The 25,461-nt window shown below is 45.6% G+C and overlaps 1 protein-coding gene across 2 annotated transcripts in view; it reads left to right on the top strand.

Moving 5' to 3' along the window:
- The window catches only part of lnpa (limb and neural patterns a), a 60,579-nt gene that overhangs the window by 13,326 nt on the left and 21,792 nt on the right, over positions 1–25,461 (top strand). For both annotated transcript variants that reach the window (XM_084314830.1, XM_084314829.1), the window contains exon 4: positions 23,275–23,462. In XM_084314830.1, coding sequence (XP_084170956.1) covers positions 23,275–23,462 — 188 coding nt within the window. The remainder of the gene's footprint in view (positions 1–23,274; positions 23,463–25,461) is intronic.

The raw sequence follows: 25,461 nt of genomic DNA, 5'->3' as shown, positions 1-25,461 counted from the left end.
CGCAAAGTCTTCGGCAGAGAAAGATGAGGGAGGGGGGGGTGGGGGGGGAGTGAGGAGGGAGGACATGGTAGCATGCAGTTTGCGAAGATTCTTGGCAGAGGCCTCGATCCTATGGTGAAAGAAAGAAGCTTTGGCATTAGTAATGGTTTTGGAGAATGTTAACAAGAGGTTGTGATATGTGTCGATGTCAGCAGTGAGGCGTGACTTTCTATACTTCCTTTCAGCTGCTCTCAGGACCTGTCTTTGTTCTCTCACTGGATCTGTCAGCCATGGACTGGGTGGGGAACGGCGGGCAGGTTTCTCAACGAGGGGACAGAGCTTGTCGAAGGAGGTTGCAAGGGCTGAGAGGAGGGTGGAGGTTGCCATCTCTGTGGAGAGAGCAGAGAAGGTGTCACTCAAAGGTAGAGTGGATAGTATGTCAGAGGAGAGGGTGGAGGGGGATAGGGAGGGCAGGTTGCATCTGAGTGAGACGGTTTGAGTTGGGGTGAAGACCTTTCGGTTAAGCATGAGAGTTAGTGAGAAGGATATGAAGGAATGGTCAGATACATGTAGGGGAGTTACCGTGGTGTTAATGATGCTGGAGTTACGGGAAAATATGAGATCCAAGGAGTTGCCTGCTTTGTGGGTGGGAGGCATGGCAGTGGGAGTCAGGTCAAATGATTGTAGGAGGGAGACTACTATGACTGACTGAGATGAGTCAGGCAGGTTGAAGTCGCCCAATAGAAGGAGAGGGGTACCATCTTCCGGTAAGGAGCTTAGAAGCATGTCCAGCTCATCTGTGAAGTGATCGAGCGGACCTGGAGGGCGGTAGAGTGTAACAATGGTGAGATTGAAAGGATTAGAGACAGATACTGCATGATATTCAAAAGAGGAGAGTGACAGTGCTGGGAGGGGTGTTAAGTTTGTAGTCCATGAAGGAGATGTCATGAGGCCAGTGCCTCCACCCCGCCTGGAAGGTCGAGGTGTGTGAGTGAAGTTATAGTTTGTAGATAATGCTGCAGGTGTTGATGAGTTATTGGGGGTTATCCAGGTCTCAGTTAGAGCCAGGAGCTGCAGATTTTGACTATGGGCGTAGGCAGTAATGAAGTCAGCTTTCTTGACTGCTGATTGACAATTCCATTTATACTGTATGCACCTGTGTATTGTATTTTATTATGTCAAATAAAATCAATCAATCACGATCAGTGTTCCCCACATGATTTTGTGAGACTGTGGTGGGTGAATCTCAGACCCTCTAGGGGTCCGGGGGCATGCTCCCCCGTAATTATTATTATTTTTGTACATTTTAAAGTTAAATGCATAAATCTGGTGCACTTTGAGAGCAAAATAAAAAGGCCAGATCTATGATGAACTTTGTGCTCAAAACACAAAATCAACTAGAGCAGTGCTTCCCAATCCTCTCCCCGAAGCACCCCAGCTGTTCAATGTATTTGTTAAATTCCACCACCAGCACATTGATTGATTGATTGAAAACTTTATTAACAGATTGCAGAATGGGTACAATACAGTACAGCTCAATACACACAATTGTTAACACATTGACCGCCAATAACGTTGTACGACGGGTTTGCTGGTCATGCGAATTCCGCCAAGCCACGGTGTATTGAGATCATATTTCATTTTTTCGCCATGGTATTCATAATTCCGCCACCCAGCCTCTGCTGAGACAGTGGGACTCTGCACAACCGTGCAACGCTTCAATACCGCCGCCTGGTGGATGATCGGGCGAGTTACAACCGTAAATGGATCTCTGGTGATCTCGGTGCATCTGGGAAATCCGTCCGGCAGTCACATATTGGTGCGGGACTCTAGACACACATCCATGTATATGGATCGCTGCCATAACTCAATAATCGATAGGATTTGGCAGTTTATTGCGCCATACAAACCGGAAATGGATCTAGTCGATCGACGTCAAATAAGTGGGATCTTTTTCCTCCAGTCTCATCGGCGAACGGTAAGACGACAGTAACGTTACTTTCAGCTTGATTGTTTATTCTTTTCAATGCAAACCGCTCTGATCAATATATCACCCATACTACATAAAGCATTTACTGACGATCACGGAATTATAAACGGCCCCCCCTTTCATCCGCGCATGATGAGTCATAACGTTTAGGATTGTATTCGGTTGGATTTTTTAATATAGCGTGTATCGCGAATAAACTGCAATCGATAATCTATATTATGCGTTTAGGCCTATAACTAGCGTTCTAGGAATTACTGCAGAAAACGATAAAAACATACTTATATTCTAGACGGTATTTTCGTATGAATCTATGAATGAAAAAGTATAACGTTCCTACATCCTGAACGATAGCTAATCGATGTTGAATGGGCCATAGTAATGTCAATTTAGCAATACAATTTAAAAAGTTATAGCCCTGCAAAGAAGGTGAACATCTCCATAGGCTTAGACTGGTGGCAGTGATCATACATTGATGGATAGAAGCGTGGCAGTCAACGTGTTAAGGGGATGCAGACCAGAGAAAGACTTTCATCTTGTTTACATCAGGGTCCCCCATTTTCAATTCATCATAACATACAGGTGCAGCTCGATAAATTAGAATATTGTGGAAAAGTTATTTTATTTCAGTAATTCAAAAAGCGATGGGTAGGCGGGGTGGGGGAAAATGTACAACTGTACATAGGCGAGTCAATCTATGAAAAAAAAGCACTTAACCCCAAAAAAATTGATACAAAAGGCTTTTCGATGGATTCCGATAGTATTGGGCGTGCTAAATAACATACTAAAAGTCGACCAAAATCGACCCCCCCGAAAGCCGCCATTTCCAAGATGGCGTCCCAGATGGCGGTGGAGATATTAAAATGGCTATATCTCAAATTGAGAATATGGTGCAAAGGATTTCTCAACTGATTCTGGTACCTCTGGGCATGTTCACTAACATACTAAAAATCTAGGAAAATACACCTTCCAGAAAGGCTTAATTTTCAAGATGGCGTCCAAAATGGCGGCAGACCAAGCTTAAAGTGGAAATGAAGCAGTGCGATAAATACATATTCATAGCATCACATTAGTATTTAGATAAGCCACAGAAGAAGTCACGTTATAAAAATAAGCAGTTTCTAAGAAAAAACGATTTGTTGTGTACATTTCTGAAGCATTTAGCATTATGGGCGCGGCCATTTTGTTGCTGACGTCATACCGTGGCTTGGGTGTATACACTCTGGTTAGCTGCCTATATTGAATGGGTCAGTCAGCAAATAAAATGTTGCCTACAAAACAACGGGACCGCGTGGTTCTGTTTGTATTGCTCCTGGCTGTTCAAACTAATTTTACCATGTGAGAGAGAGGAAAGTTGGTTAATTTCCACAAACTACCAGTGAAAAAAACAGTGTTGTTGACATGTTGGCTCGGGCTGCCTGCACCCAGACGGCGCGACCAGCCTGTTGGACAGGGAAGGAGGATCTGCAGCGAACACTTCATTGCCTCGGATTATGTTGTTGGGGTGGGATGTTTGTCCAGAAGACCACTAATCAGCTGAAGCCGGACGCGGTTCCCTCGGTCTTCGACAGACAGACCGGCGTTAGCTCTCGGGGCCCGGCGTTAGCTCTCGCTAGCTAGCGTTAGCAACCGGAGCGTCGCGGAGCATTCAGCCTGCTGGCTACACAGCTTGTGTAGCCAGCAGGCTGAATGCTCCGCGACGCTGGTTGAAGTGGGTCTAGGTAGCCAGCAGGCTGAATGCTCCGCGACGCTGGTTGAAGTGGGTCTAGGTAGCCAGCAGGCTGAATGCTCCGCGACGCTGGTTGAAGTGGGTCTAGGTAGCCAGCAGGCTGAATGCTCCGCGACGCGAGAGCTAACGCTAGCTAACGCTAGCTAGCGAGAGCTAACGCCTGGCCCCGGCTGGTGCCAACTAGCTAGCGATCGCTCCCGAGAGCTAACGCCGGTCTGTCTGTCGAAGACCGAGGGAACCGCGTCCGGCTTCAGCTGATTAGTGGTCTTCTGGACAAACATCCCACCCCAACAACATAATCCGAGGCAATGAAGTGTTCGCTGCAGATCCTCCTTCCCTGTCCAACAGGCTGGTCGCGCCGTCTGGGTGCAGGCAGCCCGAGCCAACATGTCAACAACACTGTTTTTTTCACTGGTAGTTTGTGGAAATTAACCAACTTTCCTCTCTCTCACATGGTAAAATTAGTTTGAACAGCCAGGAGCAATACAAACAGAACCACCGCGGTCCCGTTGTTTTGTAGGCAACATTTTATTTGCTGACTGACCCATTCAATATAGGCAGCTAACCAGAGTGTATACACCCAAGCCACGGTATGACGTCAGCCATGACGTCAGCAACAAAATGGCGGCGCCCATGTTGAAAACAGGGATATTATATTATATTTTTCAGACAAATAAGATAGATTTCACATTTGATTATAGAACCCTGTCTTACACAAGGTACACAACAAACAAACTAGGATCACATTGCTCACTGCTTCATCTCCACTTTAAAATGGCTATATATCTCAATAGAAAAAAATATATAACTATGATTTTTCACTTGATTCTGGTACCTCTAGACATGCTTGTGAACATACTAAAAATCTAGGAAAATACACCTTCCGGAAAGGCATCATTTTCAAGATGGCGTCCAAACTGGCGCCCAGGAGCTTAAAATGACTATACAAATACAAATAGCTTACTAAAAAAGGTGTTTGCACTCTCCAGCTCTCAAGCTAGCATAGTTGAAGCCTTCTTTTTGACCATTATAGTTGTTATAGTTAGAGGTGTTTGCACTCTCCAGCTCCCAAACTACCATCGTTGAAGCCTTCTTTTTCTGAATCAGTTTCTTTCTTTCTTTTCTGACCTAGTCCTGTGTTTGGGCATGCCTGGGCGTGTCTGACCTGGCAGTGTTATTTAAGCCCCAGTTTCATTCTAGTCTTTGACAGAGGTGTTTGCACTCTCAGCTCTCAAGCTAGCATAGTTGAAGCCTTCTTTTTTACCATTATAGTTGTTATAGTTAGAGGTGTTTGCACTCTGCAGCTCCCAAACTACCATAGTTGAAGCCTTCTTTTTCTGAATCAGTTTCTTTCTTTCTTTTCTGACCTAGTTCTGTGTTTGGGCATGCCTGGGCGTGTCTGGCCTGGCAGTGTTATTTAAGCCCCAGTTTCATCCTAGTCTTTGCCAGAGGTGTTTGCACTCTCCAGCTCTCAAGCTAGCATAGTTGAATCCTTCTTTTTGACCATTATCTGATTTCTAAAGTGATGAGTGAATTCAGTGCCCAGATCTGTCCCATTTGTAAATTGGAAGATGGAAGTGATTTTGTTGAGATTCGTCAGAAAGGTGCTGATGGGATCAATAAAGCTAGTGTTAAAAGAGGTGACACTGTTCATGTGACTGCTGGCATGAAAGTACATTCAGAATGCCGCAAAATGTACATACATAGCCGAGATATTGATTTACATTTACAGAGGAAACAGAGCGGTGAATCAAGTACCACTAATAAAAGGACTAGTACTAGGCAGTCTGAAGCTCTATTCAATAGCCAAACTGATTGCCTTTTCTGCGGCACAAATGTTCATGAAGGACGTGCCGACTACAGTTACGTGAAAACAGACAACTTTGCAAAGTCTATATTGCAAAGCTGTGATAAACGAAATGATGAGTGGTCATTCAAAGTCAAAGGTAGAATTGAATACTATAATAGTGATCTACATGCTGCAGACTGTGTATCATAATTGTAACTGAGGGGTTACAAAACCCTGACTATATTAAAGATTGTGATAGATTAAACCACTGCTAGTTATGTACTTTAATTACTGGCCAGACAGTACATCAAATATAGATGGTGAACACCCACAAGAACACGGCATTGACAAGGAAATAGTATTTGAGGGTATTTTATTATTATTATGCAACATTAGGTTACAGAATGAGAATTAGGGTTGCGCTTGTATGGCGAAGAATATGCGTAAAGTCAGTCAATAGCATGAGTCACTAGGAATAGCAGAAATCCTACGATGGGTCTAAGTTGACACCACCTGTCGTATAATAGCAACTATATAAGGCAACGCTGATACCGCCTGGAGACAATGGGTTCCCTCCGGGGGTGTAAGGCCTGGAGGGTAGAGGAATGTTCGGATACTCAGTCTGATTCAATGAGGAATAAAGAGACTCCAGGTACAGGAGTCGGTCCTTGTAAATCCCTTGATCAGCAGCAAAGCAATAATTGTAATCCAAATGCTCGATAGCACTGATGACAGCTAGCCAGCCTCCGTCCACGAGGCCAGCCCGAGTTGTAATCCTCACGAGCAGGGCCGCCTCAGGGGGTGTGCGAGAAGTGCGGTCGCACAGGGCCTCGCGGGAAGGGGGGCCTCGCAAAATAAAATTAATTTTTTTTTTTTTTTCAAGGCCCCCCTTCCCGCGAGGCCCTTTTTCATCACAGACCTAAAATCTAGTTTTGCTTATATGCTTATATATTTCACATTAGACACGTTTGTAGAATGTGTCTGACTTGTTCCTGGGTCTGCAGTGACCTACTCACTATTGGAGCTCTGGGGCTCTGCAGCAGACATACTATTGGTTTCAACGAAGGGAGTGGTTACTTACATCATGTGTAGTACGCCGGCGTGAGTCAGCTGCGTTTGACTATTTCGCGCGTGCAGCTTTTGACTATTATGCTTAGTTATGCCAGCCAAGACGAAGAGGTCGGTCATTATCAGTCGGTCGGTCACCAAGGAACGTTGACGAAAGGCCTCTCGCTGGCGGGACAAATGGCCGGAGCCTTGTCATGATGCAGTCGGGATATAGCCATGATGATGTCGGCTAGTAGCTAGCTTAGCTAAAGGCTAACTAGCGTTAGCTAGTTGAACTTCGTCAACTCCACGCGGTTGTCTCCATCCTCTTGGACGTTTGGTGAGTTTTTAACCTATTCTATTAACTCTATTCTATTCCCGCCGTGGACATCTCTCTCTCTCTCTCTCTCTCTCTCTCTCTCTCTCTCTCTCTCTCTCTGGAGCTAAACTGGCCGACTAGCTGTTGTAGTACTACTAGTAGCTAACGGTGTGTGGCCTGGTGTCAGCACCTGTATGTAGCCGCATAGCTTGCTTCTGCGTTAGCTAATGGTTAGCGATAGCCTGGTTGAGCTAACTGTTAGCCAGTTAGCTGTTTAGCTTCGACGTTAGCTGCCGGCTGCGCTCGGCTGGGAATGTTCGTTTGATGCTATCAGTTAGCCTTGAGTTAGCTGTTAGCTTGTGCTACGACCATTGACATTAGCCGTGAGAATAGCAGGGGGTTCTGGCACTCTGACTACGACATCATCTTTGACAGAAGATGTAGTCGGGCCTGCACCATGACAAGGCTCTGGCCATAGCTTATTTTTGTCCCGACAGCGAGAGGCCTTTCGTCAACGTGGAGACCTGTGTTGCGGCCTTTCGCCCTGCGTTCCTTGGTGCAGGTAAGATTAATGAAAATGTCATGACATTACCCCACTCTTCCTTCCTTCCCCTCCCGAATGTTTTGTTAATAACGATGTTTTTTTCCAGGCAAAACATATGTTACTTCACAACATTTGGAGATACGACATGTGCTGTGTGTGAATTAATTTGTTCGTTTGTGTAGCTTGGGTAGCGTTGGGCCGTTGGCCAAAGCTGTGTGTGGCCTGGTGTCAGTAGCCTACCTGGCTAGCCTTTAGCTGTCGGCCATTGGCTCCTTGTTGCTTTGTTTTCTCTGGTATAGACCCTCTTCTCTTTGGATTTAAGTGTTGATCTTTGTCCTTTTGGATCTATGTATATTCATGTTGCCTTTGTGAAGTTATCTTTTCCTTCTGTTTTGTTCTTTCATTAAAAGTTGAATATCCTTTAGGGGGTCATCTTTGCTTATCTCTCTCATACATGCTCTCTCTCTAACACACATGCTCTCTCTCTCTCTCTCTCTCTCTTTCTAACACACACAGTCTGCCTATGGCGGCCTTTCTCGATGGCTAGGCTGTGCTCGCTGAGTCTGTACCTAGTCAAGGATCTTCAGTCACAGTGCTCAGGTATTCTGCCACTGTGTACTCTCTGTTTAGGGCCAAATAGCATTTCAATTTCTTTCCAATGTGTCTCTCTCTCTGTACACTGTATATTGACTGTAGAACGGGAGCTCTCTCTCGCTCTCTCTCTTGCTATATGTTGACTGTATCATGCCCAGCCTCGGGCAGCGCTATTATTTACGAATATGTTGACTGTATGAAAAAAAAAAATATATATTCTTTTTTAACCTTTGGGGGGGGGGGGGGGGGGGGCTCGCGTTTAAATCTCGCACAGCCTCGCATTTCTCCCAGGCGGCCCTGCTCACGAGGTTGAATCCCAAACGATAGTGGAAATCAACGATGCTCTTATCCGGGTAACACGTTCCAAATCAATATAATCCAACCAGTAATGGTTCTGCAATCTTGACGTTACTGCATTAAACTCTGACACTTTACTATTCTATTCGCACATGTTCTCAACGCACGAGTTGCTCACTTCACCACGATGAACTACGTTGGCTTGTTTAGATGGACAAGCAGGTGCTCGGGGTAAGGTGGGGTAAGGTACTGAACTGAACTACTGCTGTGCGCACCTTGCGCTCTATATATACTTAAGTGATTATCTAGTTCTAAACCGCAGTCTTTGTCTGGTATCAATACGCTGTCTCCGGGCATGTTCTGACTTGCCCCAAACTCGCCCCTTGCACCTGTCTGAGTGCGAGACTGCCTGGAGCCTAGGGCGCTATCCAATAAGGAGATCGAATATTACTCTGGTTTGAACGTAGGTAAAGGGATATTCCGTGTATATATAAATAATATACAATGTATATAAAACAATAAAGGTAGATTCTCAACTTTAATCTGGCCCTTCACAACAGCCGCCTCCTAATTAGTCCGCACCTAATTAGTTAAGGGAGACAGATTAATAGTCCAGTCAACTGCTCAATATCTGTTGTGAGGAGTAGGGCAATCTACAAAGTCAGTGGGTCATGGTCGTCATCAGGGGAGTCAGGGAGCTCTGGCAACTATATCAGCCTCGCCACGGGTCGGGTGTAAGTCCGCCCTTGGACAATAACTTCTGCCGCTCTGACCTTCCCGTCGGCACCAGTGATCACTTTGCTTACGCGGCCGGCCGGCCACATAGCACGGGGTAGTGACTGGTCCATGATCATAACGACTGTGTCCACCTTCAGGTGGTCCCTGTCCTTGACCCGCTTCTGACGGGCTGGAAGGGATGGTAGGTCGCTTAGGAGGAAGCGGGCCTGAGACTGGTTGATCCACATCCTCCGTCTGTTCCTCTTGTTCTTCCGGTCCCCCGTCTGAGGAGGGGCCGGGTCCGGCCGCCCCCTCAAGAGGTAGCTTGGGGTGCTGGGCAGCGTTTCCGCTAGAACATATTCGTGCCGGTCTGGGTGTCCTGCAATATTTCTATCACCGGACATATTCAAGAAGTTCCGGTCAGAGTTTTAAACAGCAGTCTATTATAATCACATTTTTATGAGCTAACGAATTCCGTTATAATTGGACATGTGTATTAATTACATCAAGCGAAGAATGAGAAATTGATTTGCAGAATCAAATTACTATCTCTCGCCTCTCAAGTTAGTGCGATACGCTACCAGCATCAAGCTCCCGCCCCGCAGGCTCCCGCTGCAGCAGCTCTGTCACACGCACCCCCAAATGAATCTCGAGTCGACATCGCTTCACCTCGTTGTATCAGACACGTCACACATATCATAATGTTCAACTTCACACACAGCAAACTGTAGTTGATCATCACATTGCCTCGTTTGCTAGATCGTCGCCACATGCAGAGGACGAGCCACGTGCGCGTAACGCATTTGTTAATTTCATTATAGGTTATAGCCTACATTTAGTTATAATCAATAATATGCATTACTATGTGACACGGCAGTCAACCAACAGTTGCATATGATTTAAAAATGTCAACACTCACTCACCCCTCTCTCGTTGTGCCTATCCGTTTTGTACCTGCATGCGAGAACAGCAGCAGCAGACTGGGGATGCTCTTTGTGGTTCAATCAATAAAGTGTACTTTGTGTCAGTTCAATCAATGTTATCTCTCGTTGACTCGTACATCATAGAGGCTATCTACTAGAGCGCTATTTGAAATGGATGCACCGCACGTTGACCCGGGAACCGTGTGCGCGCGGAAGAATACATTTCCCCATGGCTATACAAATTGAGCTTAAAAACAATTGATATGCTATAGGCTATATACAATTAAAGAATGACATCATCAAGGCATGTAGATTTATAATATATATTTTTTATAACTTTCTGTATTGCAGGAAAAATGTATTAGACATTACAGTTGCAGTATTGAAATTGAAAACTACGCTTTTGCGTAAAGGCAAACGCAGACAAAAACGTTGATTGGGGCAACACGAACACTAACACAACAATTGTATTCTAAAATAGAATAAAAACGATTTGCAAACTAACAAAAAATGTAGGCCTATCTGGCTTACAGGCGAATTCCCTTCCCAGAACATTGGGTCTCATTCTCCAAGGATTTACGAGTTACGACAAAAAGGGCTTTCTCTTAGGGCCTTTTCTCAGAAACTAACAAAATTACACACACTAGGCCTATCTGGCTTATAACATTTTAATTATGGCGTGCTGCTGCTAACTTAAAATCAAATAGGCGAATTCCCTTTTGCTATAAGCCTTTTCTCAGATCAAATAAAATAGAATAAAAAAAACAAATAAAATAACCAGAACCTATTGCTGGCTGATAACGTTTTACTTCCTACGCGTTTTCGCAGCAGTGAAGCATGCAGCTGCCGAATTAAAATCGAATGTGCCAAGTGTCTCTCGACAACTTGCAAGGCGCATAAGTCTTGTGACCTTGTCCTCCCTGAGGCGACTTCGCTGCGCTGTTTTGATCCTGTTCTGCAGAGAGAACCCTCTCTGCTGGCACACTGGAGACGGGGATCAGGCAGGCTACCTTGGCCAGTTTGGCCCACTCTGGGTAGATTTCGCTAAAATCCCTGATGAGGATTTCGCATGCCGTTGAAAAAGTCAAGCCTCCATAACCGCGGAGCGCTGTCATCATAGCAATGGCATCTCGTTGCGCGCTTGTGGCATCAATGAGAGGGGCTGTGGCTGGTGCTGACTCATCCTCGCTGGTCACTTCTTGGCCAAAATGACCAATAATGGTTCGGATGGCTGGTTCAGCATATTCCCGAAGCCCTGAGGGGACGGCGTGATAAATAATCATTGATTAATTTTTATGAAAAGCCAATAAACAACTTTAAACAACTTATTACATGGCATCGACAGCCTGATTAACTGAAAAGTAGGAAGGTTTAAATGTTATCCTGTTATTTTCATTATTATTGTTATTATGATTATTTTATTATGATTATTATTAATAAGAATAGCCATACATTTTTGCGATATAGGCGAGCATTTTAGGTTATTCAAAAATGATATACCTATTTAAAGAATGATGCTACGACTTTTGCAACAAACTAAATCAAATTGACTTCTACTTACCATCCTGTGGGTATCGCGAGGGGTTCAGAAGGACGTCGAAGCAGTTGAGCAGATCCAGGGAATCTTCAGGGAATCGGTCGTGTAAAGCATCTATTAGATGTTGTATGTAGCGTGCTCGGGCACTTTTGAAAGCCTGAACGGGCCGGTCACCTGCATGTGTCAATTTCACATCCTTGTACATGCCTCCCATGGAATCTGTCTGGAACCTCTCTTCTTCTGGACCTGGGGCATGTAGTAAGTGTGTGAGTGCCGCGACTGATGCGTGAACCATTGGTCGGATTGCGGCCAGATTGACGTCCTCTTTCTGGAAAACCAAATTAAGTTTGGTCATCACCGGTAGCACTTCAGCCAGTGCGTGAGTCAAGGCGATGAAGGAGTACGACTGGATTTGACCCAGGATGCCTTGGGCTTGGGCATTTCCTCCCACAGCCTCTTCATTTAGCTCCATCACCAGAGCAGGCCAGTTACTTTTAATACCCTCCACTGCCCTGTGCAAGGATAGCCAGCGGACAGCGCACGGCTGCTTTAGGCTCGTCATGTCTTCATCGCTGAGCGCTGCTGCCATTTGACGGAGGCGATTGGTCCTGCTGAGTGCTTGTAATAGGAGTACACAGAGGCAATTGTGCGCTTGTAGGCTCCTACCTGGTCCACAGCTTTAGCAGCATCTAGCGCGGCCAGCGCAGCTCGGTGGGCACCACAGTGCACCTGAATGGAAAACGCACTCTCTCTTCAGAAGAGCACCAACTCCACCACGCTTCCCCATCATTACACTGGCCCCATCCGAGCCCAGGCCAGTGATGCGGGACAGCGCCACACCCCTCTCGCGGAACACCTCGGCCACTTTGTCAAAAATGCACTGTGCGGTCCCGGACTGCACATCATAATTGCCCAGAAAACACGTCTCAACTCTTCCTTTTTTTTCTAACTTGACGTATACAATCAGCTTCTTGTTCACCGTGATATTTACAGTCTCATCAATTATAATGCCAATGAAGTCACTCCCCTTTAGCTTTTCATCCAGCTGTTTCATCACAACGTCTTCCAGCGCCCTTTCCATGTGGAGTCGCTGTGCCGGTAAATGCCGGCACACGTGACAAAATCTGGAGCCTTAAGTTCTCTCAGTAGGTCAGTCAACCCTACATACTGATGACATGCGATGTCATTTTTGGCCATGTGAAATACAACTTGTAGCTGAGAGCACAGCTTCTTATTGGACGTTTCATTCGCTTTATCACAGTGGCCTTGCATTGCGTTTTGCTGTTGCGTTAGGTAGACGGCTGATATGTGGTCACTACACTGACTGTGCTCAGTGAGAGCCGAGATTCTCATATTCGTTGCTCCTCTTGTGAATCCATTCTTCCTCCCCGATTTCTCGCATTTTTCGCAAAACATTTTTTCTTCTGCATTTATAATGTCGCACCTCAGCCACGAGAATTTTACTTTCCACTCGGGCCTGAACGCTCGACATTTTAGTTTCTTTTCCGCGGGAGGAGCCACCACGGCATCAGCGTCAGCGGCGGTCTCTGTGACTTCAAGTTCAGAAGGTTCATCTTCGTTGTCATTATTAGACCTGCTTGTGCTTGGTTTCGTGAAATATTTACTAAGCTTAGCTTGTTTCGCCATCTCTCTCTCTTCCTCGTGTACCTGTTTGTCGTTATGGTGGCCAGAGCGTGCAGGCTCAAAAAAAAAGAAAGTTAAGTTTCACATCTGCGCGGCGCCATCCTATCAGAGTGAAGCAACAATGAAACTGAAAATGGAATTATTGTTTCGTTCATCGCATAGGCTATTTAATTTTAGCCGATTTTAATACAATTCAAATAATAAAATTGTGCTTAGAGGAATTATTTTCACCGGACATTAAGACCGGAGATATTTAAATATTCGGACTTCAACATATTTTGCCGGTCAAATACCGGTAATTACCGGCTAACGGAAACGCTGGTGCTGGGTTCGAGGTCAGCTACGTCGCTTGGAGCGCAGCTGAGGGGGGTGGAGTTCGGAACTCCCTCTTCTTGGGCCCACGGTTCTCTCACAGGCCTCTCGTCAAATGTCAATAGCCTCTCAACGGGCTGTACGAGAGAGTGGCCTGTGTCGCTCACCTTTGCGTACAGGCAGCGTGTAGACGTGGGTTGGCTGGAAGGCCCGGAGAGAGGGCCTTGGAGCGTCCAGCCCAGGCGGGTCTTGACCGCGACTGGGCATCCTTTGGGTCCGATGTGGGCCGCCTCGATTGGGACAAGGAGGTCCGCGTGGTCGGAGCCTATTAGCAGGGTCGGTGTGGCGCCGTCGATAAGCGGTATAGGTAGTCTGCGTAGGTGCTCGTACTTCGCCATCAGCTGTGGGATGGGGTAGTTGTAGCTTGACAGACCTATGTCATGGCCTGTAAATGCTTTAGTGATGCTGTACCGCTTCTCGGGCTGCCCGACCGGCGACCGCTGCTATTTTGAATGAGACGTTCTTGCCCTTTATGGTTTTCAGGTCTTGCTGAATAGTACGGATTGTCATTGTTTCTTTGTTACCCCGCAGGCCCAACTGGGCTGCGGCGGAAGCGAGGAGGAGAGTCTTTTCAGACCCATCATCGAGGACGGCGTAAGTGTCCAGGACCTTGTCCTCGTAGCTCAGGAGCACTCTGACCACTTTGATGAGCACTCGGGGGGTCCCGCTATGCTTGGGGTCTATGTGGAGCACTCCTGTTGGTCGGTTGCCTTGTTTGGCTAATCTTCGCTGGTGGGCCCCGCACAGTGATGCACGGTGAGCGGCGCCCGCCTGGTCCGCCTCACGCCACTGATCAATTTGGACGGGGTTCAGTGTCTTGTATTCGTTGCACTGTGCCAGCCAGTGTCCGCCGTCGCAGTAAGTACAGACGATCTCCCATTCCTCTCTGGCGGGGGAGTTGTAACTCGGCGGTGGTGGCGCCGACTCGGGGTAGTACGCGTGGCACTGTGGGTCCTGTGTCTGCTGCGACAATCGGGACACCAGGGGGTGGTTTCAGGACTGGTCTGTGGTGACACCGCCTCGGCCTGGTACATCACCGTGACGGGCCTACTTTGTTGTCCTGGCGGACGCTTGTTGCTGTCGTGCAGGACCTCCAGGTGGGCGCCGTCGCACTTGCTGCATCTTTTCTTTAGGTGGCACTCAGCTGCCATATGGCTGCGCGCGCAGCGGCGGTTCGCTTTGATCCACTGACTCACCTCGTCAGCGGTCAGCCTCTTGAAGGTGTCACATTGAGACAGCCAATGTTCATTTTCACAGTACTGACAGACAGCCTTCCACTTCTCCTTGACGTGGGTGTTGTGGCTCGTCTGCCGTGGCTCAACCTCGGCTTGGTGCATAACTGTCACGGACCGGCGGTTGTCATTGAACCTCCACGGTCCATCTCTAGGGCTAGAGTCACTCCACACGAATGTGTCCAGTCGTAGACTGCTGACCTCCCTGGCGAGGAAATCAGCTAGGTCTAGGAGGGATGGTTCTGGGCCGTTGGGGTCACGGTGGTCTCTCTGCCGCCGAAAACGCTCTTGACGGGCTGGAGGGAGCTTCTCCAGTATCCGCTCCACGTTAGAATTTGCATACAGTTCATGTCTCCCCTTCTCCTTTTGGGACCCCAGCATCCCCACGAGGGATTGTACCTTGATAGAGAGGTCATCCAGTGCTCTATTGTCTTTGGCTGGGGGGAGGCGGTCGATCTCTCGTATTTCTTGGATCACGTAATCCCATATGCGTCCATAGCGCGCGTCGAGGGCCACCAGAGCTGCGGAGTATGGGGTGCTTGAGTTGGAATGTGCCAGCGCTATGTTATGCGCTCTGGGCACCTTGAGATGCTTGAGGAGGATGGCATATTTGTACGACTCGTCGTGGACATCGGACATCATAGTCTCCAAACACATGCGTAATTCCGTGTACTGTGCTCTGTCCTCGCGCGTAAAGTCTGGGAACGTCGGTGCGCCAAGGTAAGATGCCATGGATGGCTGGGACACCGATGAGCGTAGGGGGAGAGGCCTCCTGGGCGAGTCTCCCCGTACGTGGGGTCGTGGGTTAGTGCTGGGTGGGTACCAGAGGCCGGGCCCCCAGGTGCTGCTCCTCGGTGCTGACTGTGTATTAAACTCAACCTTGGTTTGGGTCGGGGGTTCGTAACGCAGTGGCTCGGGGCTAGGGTCGGGGCTGTACTGGGCCTCCTGGTCCAAGATGGGTTCGTGCTGGTGGGCTTGATATCCCTCCTCTTCCTCCGCTAGGTCCTGGAGTCTTCTAGTTAGTTTCTCGGCGACGTAGCTCCCGTTGGCTGGGTCCCGTATAGACCGGTTGGGGAGGGGGCTCGGCGACGTAGGCAGGTTCTTCCTGCTGGCTGGGTCCCGTGTAGATGTGTCGGGGAGGGGAAGGTGCCCTCGACCCGCGTCGTGATGATCTCCGGGAGCTCCGCGTGGAGGAGTGGGGGGTAGCCCTCTGGATCAATTGTTCTATCATCTGCGCCTGCAGGCGGTCCCGCTCCGCTTCGCGCTGTGCATTGGCGGCGTCGCGCTGTGCATTGGCGCGGTCTCGTTCCGCCTCGCGCTGTGCATTGGCGGCGTCGCGCGTTGCACGTTGGTACGGTCTCGCTGAATGGTTTCTTCAGCCTGGAGGCGCCTCTCTTCCAGTCTGATGGTCATCGCTGCGTCAGCCTGGAGGCGACTCTCTTCTAGTCGGATGCGTTCTCGTTCCACTGCAGAGTGTTCGCGCTCACTAAGGGCTTGTGCTTGGAGTTGCGCGTGGAGGCGCTCTCGTTCCGCTGCAGAGTGTTCGCGCTCACTAAGCGTCTGTGCTTGGAGACGGTCGCGCTCACCCTGGAGTCGGTCTCTTTCGGTTGAAGCTGTCAGCGTGGCGATCAAGGCTTGCGCCAGTCTCTGGTCCGCCTCGCTGGGGGATGACACTGACGGAGGTGATCGGGCGCAGACAGGGCTTGGTGGAGACCTGTTCTCCTGGCGCGCTCCGAGGTCTATCCCCTGAGCGCGGTACTCTTCTCTTGGTTGCGCGCCGAGGTCTGTCTCGGGTACGCGCTCTTGGGTTGGTTGGGCGCCGGGGTCTATCCCTGGAGCGCTTTCTTTATCCTGGAGCGCTCCGGGGTCTATCCCGGTGACGCTGTCTGGAGGTATAGTCACGTCATGTCCTGCTTGGTCCCCCCCGTGAGCTAAGTCAGTTTAGTTTGAACCCACTGGGTTCTCTACTGGCGGGGCCGCCAAGTCGATAGGAGTGGGCATGCTTAAACTATCCGCTTTATCCGTATTTAACGTCTGTTTAGATAAGCTAGGGGGTAAAACGAAAGCGAAGTCCTCCAGATATGAAGGTAGCTGACGTTTGCGCTGCGGGCGTTCTAGCTTGGGGGAGCCGCTTGGAGAGTGTTCACCGCTGGCCATGTCAATATTAATATTATATTAAATATTACACTGATACCCTCCGGCTCGAAGGACCAATTGTAACTGAGGGGTTACAAAACCCTGACTGTATTAAAGATTGTGATAGATTAAACCACTGCTAGTTATGTACTTTAATTACTGGCCAGACAGTACATCAAATATAGATGGTGAACACCCACAAGAACACGGCATTGACAAGGAAATAGTATTTGAGAATATTTTATTATTATTATGCAACATTAGGTTACAGAATGAGAATTAGGGTCGCGCTTGTATGGCGAAGAATATGCGTAAAGTCAGTCAATAGCATGAGTCACTAGGAATAGCAGAAATCCTACGATGGGTCTAAGTTGACACCACCTGTCGTATAATAGCAACTATATAAGGCAACGCTGATACCGCCTGGAGACAATGGGTTCCCTCCGGGGGTGTAAGGCCTGGAGGGTAGAGGAATGTTCGGATACTCAGTCTGATTCAATGAGGAATAAAGAGACTCCAGGTACAGGAGTCGGTCCTTGTAAATCCCTTGATCAGCAGCAAAGCAATAATTGTAATCCAAATGCTCGATAGCACTGATGACAGCTAGCCAGCCTCCGTCCACGAGGCCAGCCCGAGTTGTAATCCTCACAAGGTTGAATCCCAAACGATAGTGGAAATCAACGATGCTCTTCTCCGTGTAACACGTTCCAAATCAATATAATCCAACCAGTAATGGTTCTGCAATCTTGACGTTACTGCATTAAACTCTGACACTTTACTATTCTATTCGCACATGTTCTCAACGCACAAGTTGCTCACTTCACCACAATGAACTACGTTGGCTTGTTTAGATGGACAAGCAGGTGCTCGGGGTAAGGTGGGGTAAGGTACTGAACTGAACTACTGCTGTGCGCACCTTGCGCTCTATATATACTTAAGTGATTATCTAGTTCCAAACCGCAGTCTTTGTCTGGTATCAATACGCTGTCTCCGGGCATGTTCTGACTTGCCCCAAACTCGCCCCTTGCACCTGTCTGAGTGCGAGACTGCCTGGAGCCTAGGGCGCAATAAGGAGATCGAATATTACTCTGGTTTGAACGTAGGTAAAGGGATATTCCGTGTATATATAAATAATATACAATGTATATAAAACAATAAAGGTAGATTCTCAACTTTAATCTGGCCCTTCACAACAATAATGCTTGTAGCACACATTTCCGGTGTGACCGTGATGTTCCCATGGAATTTCAGCCTGATTGTAATCCAAAGCGGAGAAAGTCTGGAAGGCCAAAGAATGAGGACCAAGAACAAGCCTTCTCAAAAATGTGTGCTTACTTTGAAACGAATGATGATGGACAGCTGACCGTTTCTGCACTTAGGTGTAAAATGCAAGAGTATTTGTCTAAGGCCGATTCCATCCCATATAGTAATCAATACCTAAAAACATTGCTGATGCAACGATATGCAAATAGCATATTTATTGCAGAAGGAGATGGCTTGGATTGTATTGTTACAATAAGAGAGAAAACATCAGACATACTCAGATCCTACTATAACAACACAAAACAAAACAGTGATGAATAGTCTGAGAAGAGACACTTACTTGAAACAGCTGCAAAACTCATAAAAAGTGACATAATGACTAATGTTCCACCTGTTAATGAGTACCCGACTACAGAGACACTAAAACTACAGAATGCCCTTGATTATATTCCACAATCACTCCACATTGTGTTAAAAGCTTTGTTTGTCGGTAAAGAGACAGAGCAGAAAATTGCTAGTATTGGCCACGCAATCATACAGGCAGTCCGACCACGAGCTGTCCTTGCCCCTTTGCAAATTGGCCTAGCAGTGCAAATGCACCACTTAAACCGGTCTCGGTTCATTGTAGATATGCTGAATAAGATGGGATTCTGCTCTTCCTATTCTGAACTGCAGAGGTTTGAAATGAATGCTGCAAATTGTACTGCACCAAACATGCTTGGTAAGGATATTGATGTGTTGAACACGACCGTCTTATTTGCTGCAGACAATGTAGATCATAATATTCTAACAATTGATGGGAAAGGGACATTTCATGGGATGGGCATGATAGCTGCCTTGACACCAGGACAGAAGACAGACCAAAGGAATCCGAGGTTCAGAATTAATGAACTGAATCTTGTGCAGAGGTCAAAAGTTGTGATAATAGATTATCACTTTGCCAAACATTTTTGCAGAGACACCACATTTAAAGAACTTCCAAGACTCACAGAATGTAACAAGATGGTTGATCTGCTTTGGGAGTTATCGTTCAATTTCAAACAGCCTGCACCTGGTTGGCAGGGGATGATGCACATTATTCATAAGGGAGATGAACATCCAGGGCAGTCTTCAGTGAGATACTTACCAATGATAGACATGTACTCCGGAGACAAAACATGCATTCTGTCAACACTGGAGTTCATTTGTGGTCTGGCATCCAAACACCACCTTGCCCCAGTAGTTACATTTGACCAACCCTTATATTGGAAAGCAGCAGAGATAATCCTAGATTCACCACAGTGCAGTCACCTCAAGTTCTTTGTCCTGCTCCTAGGAGGATTTCACACATTTATGAATTTGCTAGGAGCAATTGGTACACTGATGGACGGTACAGGACTTAAGGACATTCTAGGGGTAGTCTATGGGGAGAACTCAGTAGCCCATATGATGACAGGCAAATCAGTTCAGAGAGCATTCCGTGGCCATCTTCTGGTTGACAAATGTCTTAACCGCATGATAATATCAGAAATGGTAGATGATAGTCATGAATTTGCAGCAATGGTTGAACAGTCTGAAGCAATGTATACCTCAATAGTTAAGGGTGAAATGCCATTGGAAACAGTGTTCACATCAGAGACCCTCATTACAATAAATGAAGAGCTGGGAAAAAGGAAGATGGAACTGTGTGCTAGATCCAAAACTAGTCAGTTGTGGCTAAATTACCAACACATGTTAGAAGTTGCTAGGTCACTGATAACAGCAGATCGCACAGGTTCCTGGCTTTTGCACCTACGCGCTGTTTCTGAATGCATGCCGAAATTCGCTGCGGCTGGGCATTACAATTACTTGAAATCGGCACACTTTTATGTCCAAGAGATGAGTCAGCTTCACATCAACCACCCAGATGTCTTCAGACAATTTGAAAAGGGTTTTCATGTTATCCGTCGCAGCAGCCAATCATGGGCAGGCCTCAGCTCAGATCTTGTAATCGAAACAACATTGATGAGGTCATTGAAGACTACAGGAGGGATGACACATGGAAGTGGAATGACCGACAATCAGAGATCCCTTTGGACAATGTCAAAGGGCATAACATCAGAGTATAACACCGCAATGCAGGAGTTCTCAAACCAGACATACACAACATCGGAACAGCACAAGGATTCAACAGAGGCAAGGATGAAAAGGGATGCTGCTGACCTGGAGAAGATCACTTCAAAACTTGCTATATGTTCACCTTTCTCTCCAGACTCTTCTTTAAGGAATGTTGTTACAGGTGTTGTCGCTGAGGATGGAGTGAACGTGCATGATTATGACTCTGTTGGACGCAACATCATGCACAAAATGATCGGACAGCCGGCATTCACATTTTCATTTAGTAGAAAGGATAAAGCCATAACCCTTGGACAAAAATCGTCTATCAAGGTTGCTCCTGATCGAATCATTGATTCTGCACTTCTTTTTCAATGTTTCCTTATTGTCTCCCGAACTGGAGAGCTGTCATTGGAGGAGGTTATGCGTTACGAACTCAGTCCTTTCCCTCCTGCCCTCTTTGAAGCCAGAAACGTCTTCCGCAAAGCTGATAAACCACAACTAGCGCACGTGATCTGTGATCATGCAAGTGATGCAATCCTAGATTCTGTACCAGAAACGGAGCATTATGTTCTTGATGGTGGTTCACTCCTTCACCGAATACAATGGAAGCACGGACAAAGCTATGGTAAAATTGCACAGTCATATGCAGACTTCACCATCCAACATTATGGCTCAGCTACAACCATTGTGTTTGATGGCTATGAGGATGGGCCATCCATTAAAGACAACACACATCAAAGAAGAGGAAACAATATTCATCCCATTGTCAACTTCACTGCTGAGACAGAGTTCTCAGGTAAGAAGGAGGAGTTCCTGTCAAGAGATCTGAATAAACATAAACTGATCCACATGATAAGTGATGAACTGAAAGAACGGGATTGCACTGTGGTCAATTCACTTGGAGATGCTGATGTAGACATAGTAAGGGCCGCAGTGGGATCATCTCTTCTTCACACCACGACGCTGATTGGAGAAGATACTGATCTCCTCGTCTTACTTCTTTACTATGCACAGAGAGATAGCAAGGGCCTTTATTTCAGATCAGACAAGTCGAAAGCTGATGGCAGTTTTAAAGTGTACGCCATAAACCATTTGAAAGAAGTACTCGGACAGGATGTGTGTTCTCAGTTGCTGTTCATCCATGCTGTGACTGGCTGTGACACAACTTCCCGGATCTTCGGAGTTGGCAAAAAGACAGCATTCCAAAAACTTGTAAAAGGGGATCCTGTCCTTCAGGCTTGTGCCAATGCATTCACTGTACCAAACCAGACAACAGATGTGATCGATGACCTTGGGTGCCAAGCAATGGCTGTCTTTTTTGGTGGAAAGTGCACAGATTCGCTTGCAAAAATGAGATATAACATTTTCAGCAAGAAGGTTGTCTCAGCTTCATCAACGGTAACGCCTGAACGTCTACCACCAACTGAATCTGCTACCAAATTGAGAGCATACTACCAGGTCAGGACATTGACCCCCTTTTCAGGAGTTGACCTAGAGCCCACCAAGGTCATGCATATCAAATTTGGTCAATGTCAGACCTTGCAATACACTGTAAGGCACTGTAAGGCTACTGTCCTGCCTCACTTCCAGTGATGAAGCTAAGCTATGCTAACGGAGCATCTATTCCCAAAGCTAAAATGCACGCACAGAGACAAAAAAGGTATGTATCTTCTTGTCTAACTCCAGGGAAGATGTTAAATAAGCTAATTTCCCAAAATGTTGGAGTTTTCCTTTAAGTCATTTGTGAAATGGCAAGAGCTTGTATGGAACGAGCGAGAATTTAAATTGGTTCGCAAGTGCAGCCGCCAGTTCAATGTTTTCTTTTATTATTATTATTATCTTTTTTGCAAGTATGGTTGTGCAATTGGTATTAAATTAAGTGGTCTTAAATGTAACTTGTTGAAACTAGGGCTGGGCGATATGGCACATTTTTTTATCACGATAACATTTTTCATATCGTTCGATATCGATAATTATCGATATTTCTATTAGTATTAAAATAAAAAGATTTTTTTTTAAATGATTATTTAAACAACAAATGTATGTTTATTTTGCAGCAATTCTTTGTCGTTGCCGCCATCTTTAGTTTCACAGCCCCTCACACTCCAGTTCTCAGCCTGCAGCTGGTTTGAAAGTGAAAGTACCAAAAAAATGGCTGTGGCTCCAGGGGAGTTGAACAGTTCTGGCTCTGCTCGTTTCTTTTCTATCTTTTGGCGCTTTTTTGGTGGACAAACCACCAGCTCTGCTAGCACACATAGCTTATTATGTACAGGCGGTTTCAAACTGTATTTTAAATTAGAAAGTAGGGCTGACCCTCGAATTTTTTTTGGAATTCGAAGCTTCAGGGCCGAGATTCGATTTTAATTCGAAGCTTAGAGATAAAAAAAAAAATAAAATAAAAAATAATTCTAAATAATTTTATTTTTTTAATGTTGTGGGACTTGTACAGCACTTTGTTCAACTTTGTCAGTGCTGTAAAGTTTAAACCTTTTTAATTCTTAGACAAACTAAACACTTTGCTTTCATGAAATATTGTAAGCCGTCATTTGAGGCTTTATAAAAGCAGCACAATGAACACATCTGTCCATGCCGAGTCCGACCTCATCTTAAATAACAAACAGCACTCCGTGTTGTAGTTAACAAAGAGAGGCAGAGTTGATTTAGCATAAAAAAAAAAAACATTTCTTTTTTATATTAAAATTTTATTTTCATATTCGATACCCATACCCAACGAACGAAGCTTCGAAGTATTTAAGACAGCCCTATTAGAAAGCAAACAAAATAAATGGACAAGAGAAAAATAAATCTCAATTTGGTCAGTATTGTCATTTGGACAAGCAAAGCCATTACTTTAAGTTGCAGGCAAGAAAGACAAGTCTGTCCACTGTCTCTGGTTTCATGTGTTTTAAAGCTGCCCTGTTGCAGGTCACAATACAAATAATCAAAAATAATTGTTTTTATGATCAACGATTATTAAAATATATCGCGATAATTATCATTATCGTTTTATCGCCCAGCCCTATAGTTGAAACCGGCTGATACCCTGTAATGTGACCATGTTACTGACCGTGCGCTCCTTGTTCTCACAGGACATCCAGACCTTTGAGGAGTACAGGGAGAAGTACCAGAGGCAGCTGAAGAGCTGCATTGGGAGGCTGATCTTCTACTCGTGTCTCCTCTACCTCGTCACGTGTGCGGTGGTCTATCTCTGCTACCTGCCGGAACAGACGGTGGGCCGCGTCATACTGGCGCTCCCCTTTATAGTGTTTCCAATATTGTAAGTATACAAGATGGATACAAAAATAAAAAATAAAGAACGGGAGTGGTTCTTGTATAGTAAATAGATGGATATAGCAAGATAGCATAAGGATATATAGTATAACTGTAGATTGTATAGTATTGTACATAAGACCCAGTGCCTCATCCGTAGCTAACATTGTATTGCACCATCGCAGGACCTTAGCATGTCTTTTACCATGCATTTTGTAAACTTTATGTACATACCTGTTATGTCTTATTCTTATTACTTGTATTATTGCACAATCGCTACGGGCATGACCACCCGCATTTCACTGTATGCCGTGACAAATAAAACTCTTGACTTGACTTGAAACTAGGTATGTCTGATATTATCGGCCTACCGATATTGGCATTAAAATGTTATATCGGAAAATATTGGTATCTGTTTAAAAAAAAGAAAAAAGCTTTAATTTTTTGTATTTTTTTTTTTTACATTTCTATAACCTTTATTTACCCAGGCAAGCAAGTAAGAACAAATTCAGATTTTTTTATTGTCAAAAGTATGCATAATGTTGTGTTAATTCCACAACAAGAGATATGTAATGTTAATTACCTGAAATGATTCCGTTTTTTTGGGGGGGGAAACCCTGCATATATCGGTATCGGAAATTAAGAGTTGGACAATATCGGTATATCGGTATCGGTAAAAAAGCCAATATCGAGCATCCCTACTTGAAATGTCTAATGTAAAGTCATTGCAAGGCACCATAAGTTAAATAAATTATAAATTATAGTGACGTCTGTATGTCTGAGTCCAGTGAAAGACTGTTGTTGTTTTGGCTCTGAACTCCTGCACGTTGGATTTTAAATGGAACAATGACTGAGGTTAAAGTGGATATTGTCAGCTTTAATTTGAGGGTATATTCACGTCCATATCGGGTGAACCATGTAGGAATTGGGAGGATAAAAAATTCAGAATTAACACACTTTTAAGTCATCATACCGTACTTTTCGTACTATAAGCCGCACCTGACTATAAGCCGCAGCAGCTAAATTGAATGATGTGTACATATATAAGCCGCATGTGTTTTAATGTTTAATTACCATATGTAAGGAGTGGAGCCTGTGACTTAATTTGACTCAACACGGGAAACCTCACCCGGCCCGGACACGGAAAGGATTGACAGATTGATTGCTCTTTCTCGATTCTGTGAGTGGTGGTGCATGGCCGTTCTTATATTGAGCTTTAAGTTCCCACCTCTACAGAGAATGACTCCCATTGGGACACAATACTGTCGGACAAATAACATTAACTCATTTACAAGTTGTATTAAGTTTAGCAAATAAGGGAACAGATAAATAACATTTCAATGCAGTAAAAAAGCAATATTTCGATTTTCGGGTTTTGTCCACATATAAGCCGCACCGTTATATATAAGCCGCAGGGTCGAAAAATGGGGGAAAAAGCCGCGGCTTATAGTCCGAAAAGTACGGTATTTAATATTTGGTTGCAAATCCTTTTCCATCAATGACGGCTTGAAATCTGACCCTTAAAGGAAAACTCCAACATTTGGGGAAATTAGCTTATTTGCCATCTACCCTGGAGTTATACAAGAAGATACATACCTTTTTCTTCTCTGTGCATGCAGTAGGAGTAGGAAGACGTTGGGAACTATAGGCTAATGGAGGAACCTACTTCCAGTGACTGACGCTAAGCTAGGCTAACGGTGCGCGTCTTCCTACTCCTACTGCATGCACAGAGAAGAAAAAGGTATGTATCTTCTTGTCTAACTCCAGGGTAGATGGCAAATAAGCTAATTTCCCAAAATGTTGGAGTTTTCCTTTAAGTCATTTGTGAAATGATTTTGTCTTAACTGCTAAGCTAGTTCAATACACCTGAATGGGAATTATTGGGATTTCAGGTCTCCGTCAGAATACTAAAACACAGTATGGGATAAAGTAACTTACAGTATGGTATGTAGTTGTCAGAATACTAAAACACAGTATGGTATACAGTATGTAGTTGTCAGAATACT

The sequence above is a fragment of the Notolepis coatsorum genome, assembly GCF_963971535.1.
Source record: "Notolepis coatsorum genome assembly, chromosome: 5".
Classification (NCBI taxonomy): domain Eukaryota; kingdom Metazoa; phylum Chordata; class Actinopteri; order Aulopiformes; family Paralepididae; genus Notolepis; species Notolepis coatsorum.
This window is presented reverse-complemented; position numbering and strand designations above follow the sequence as displayed.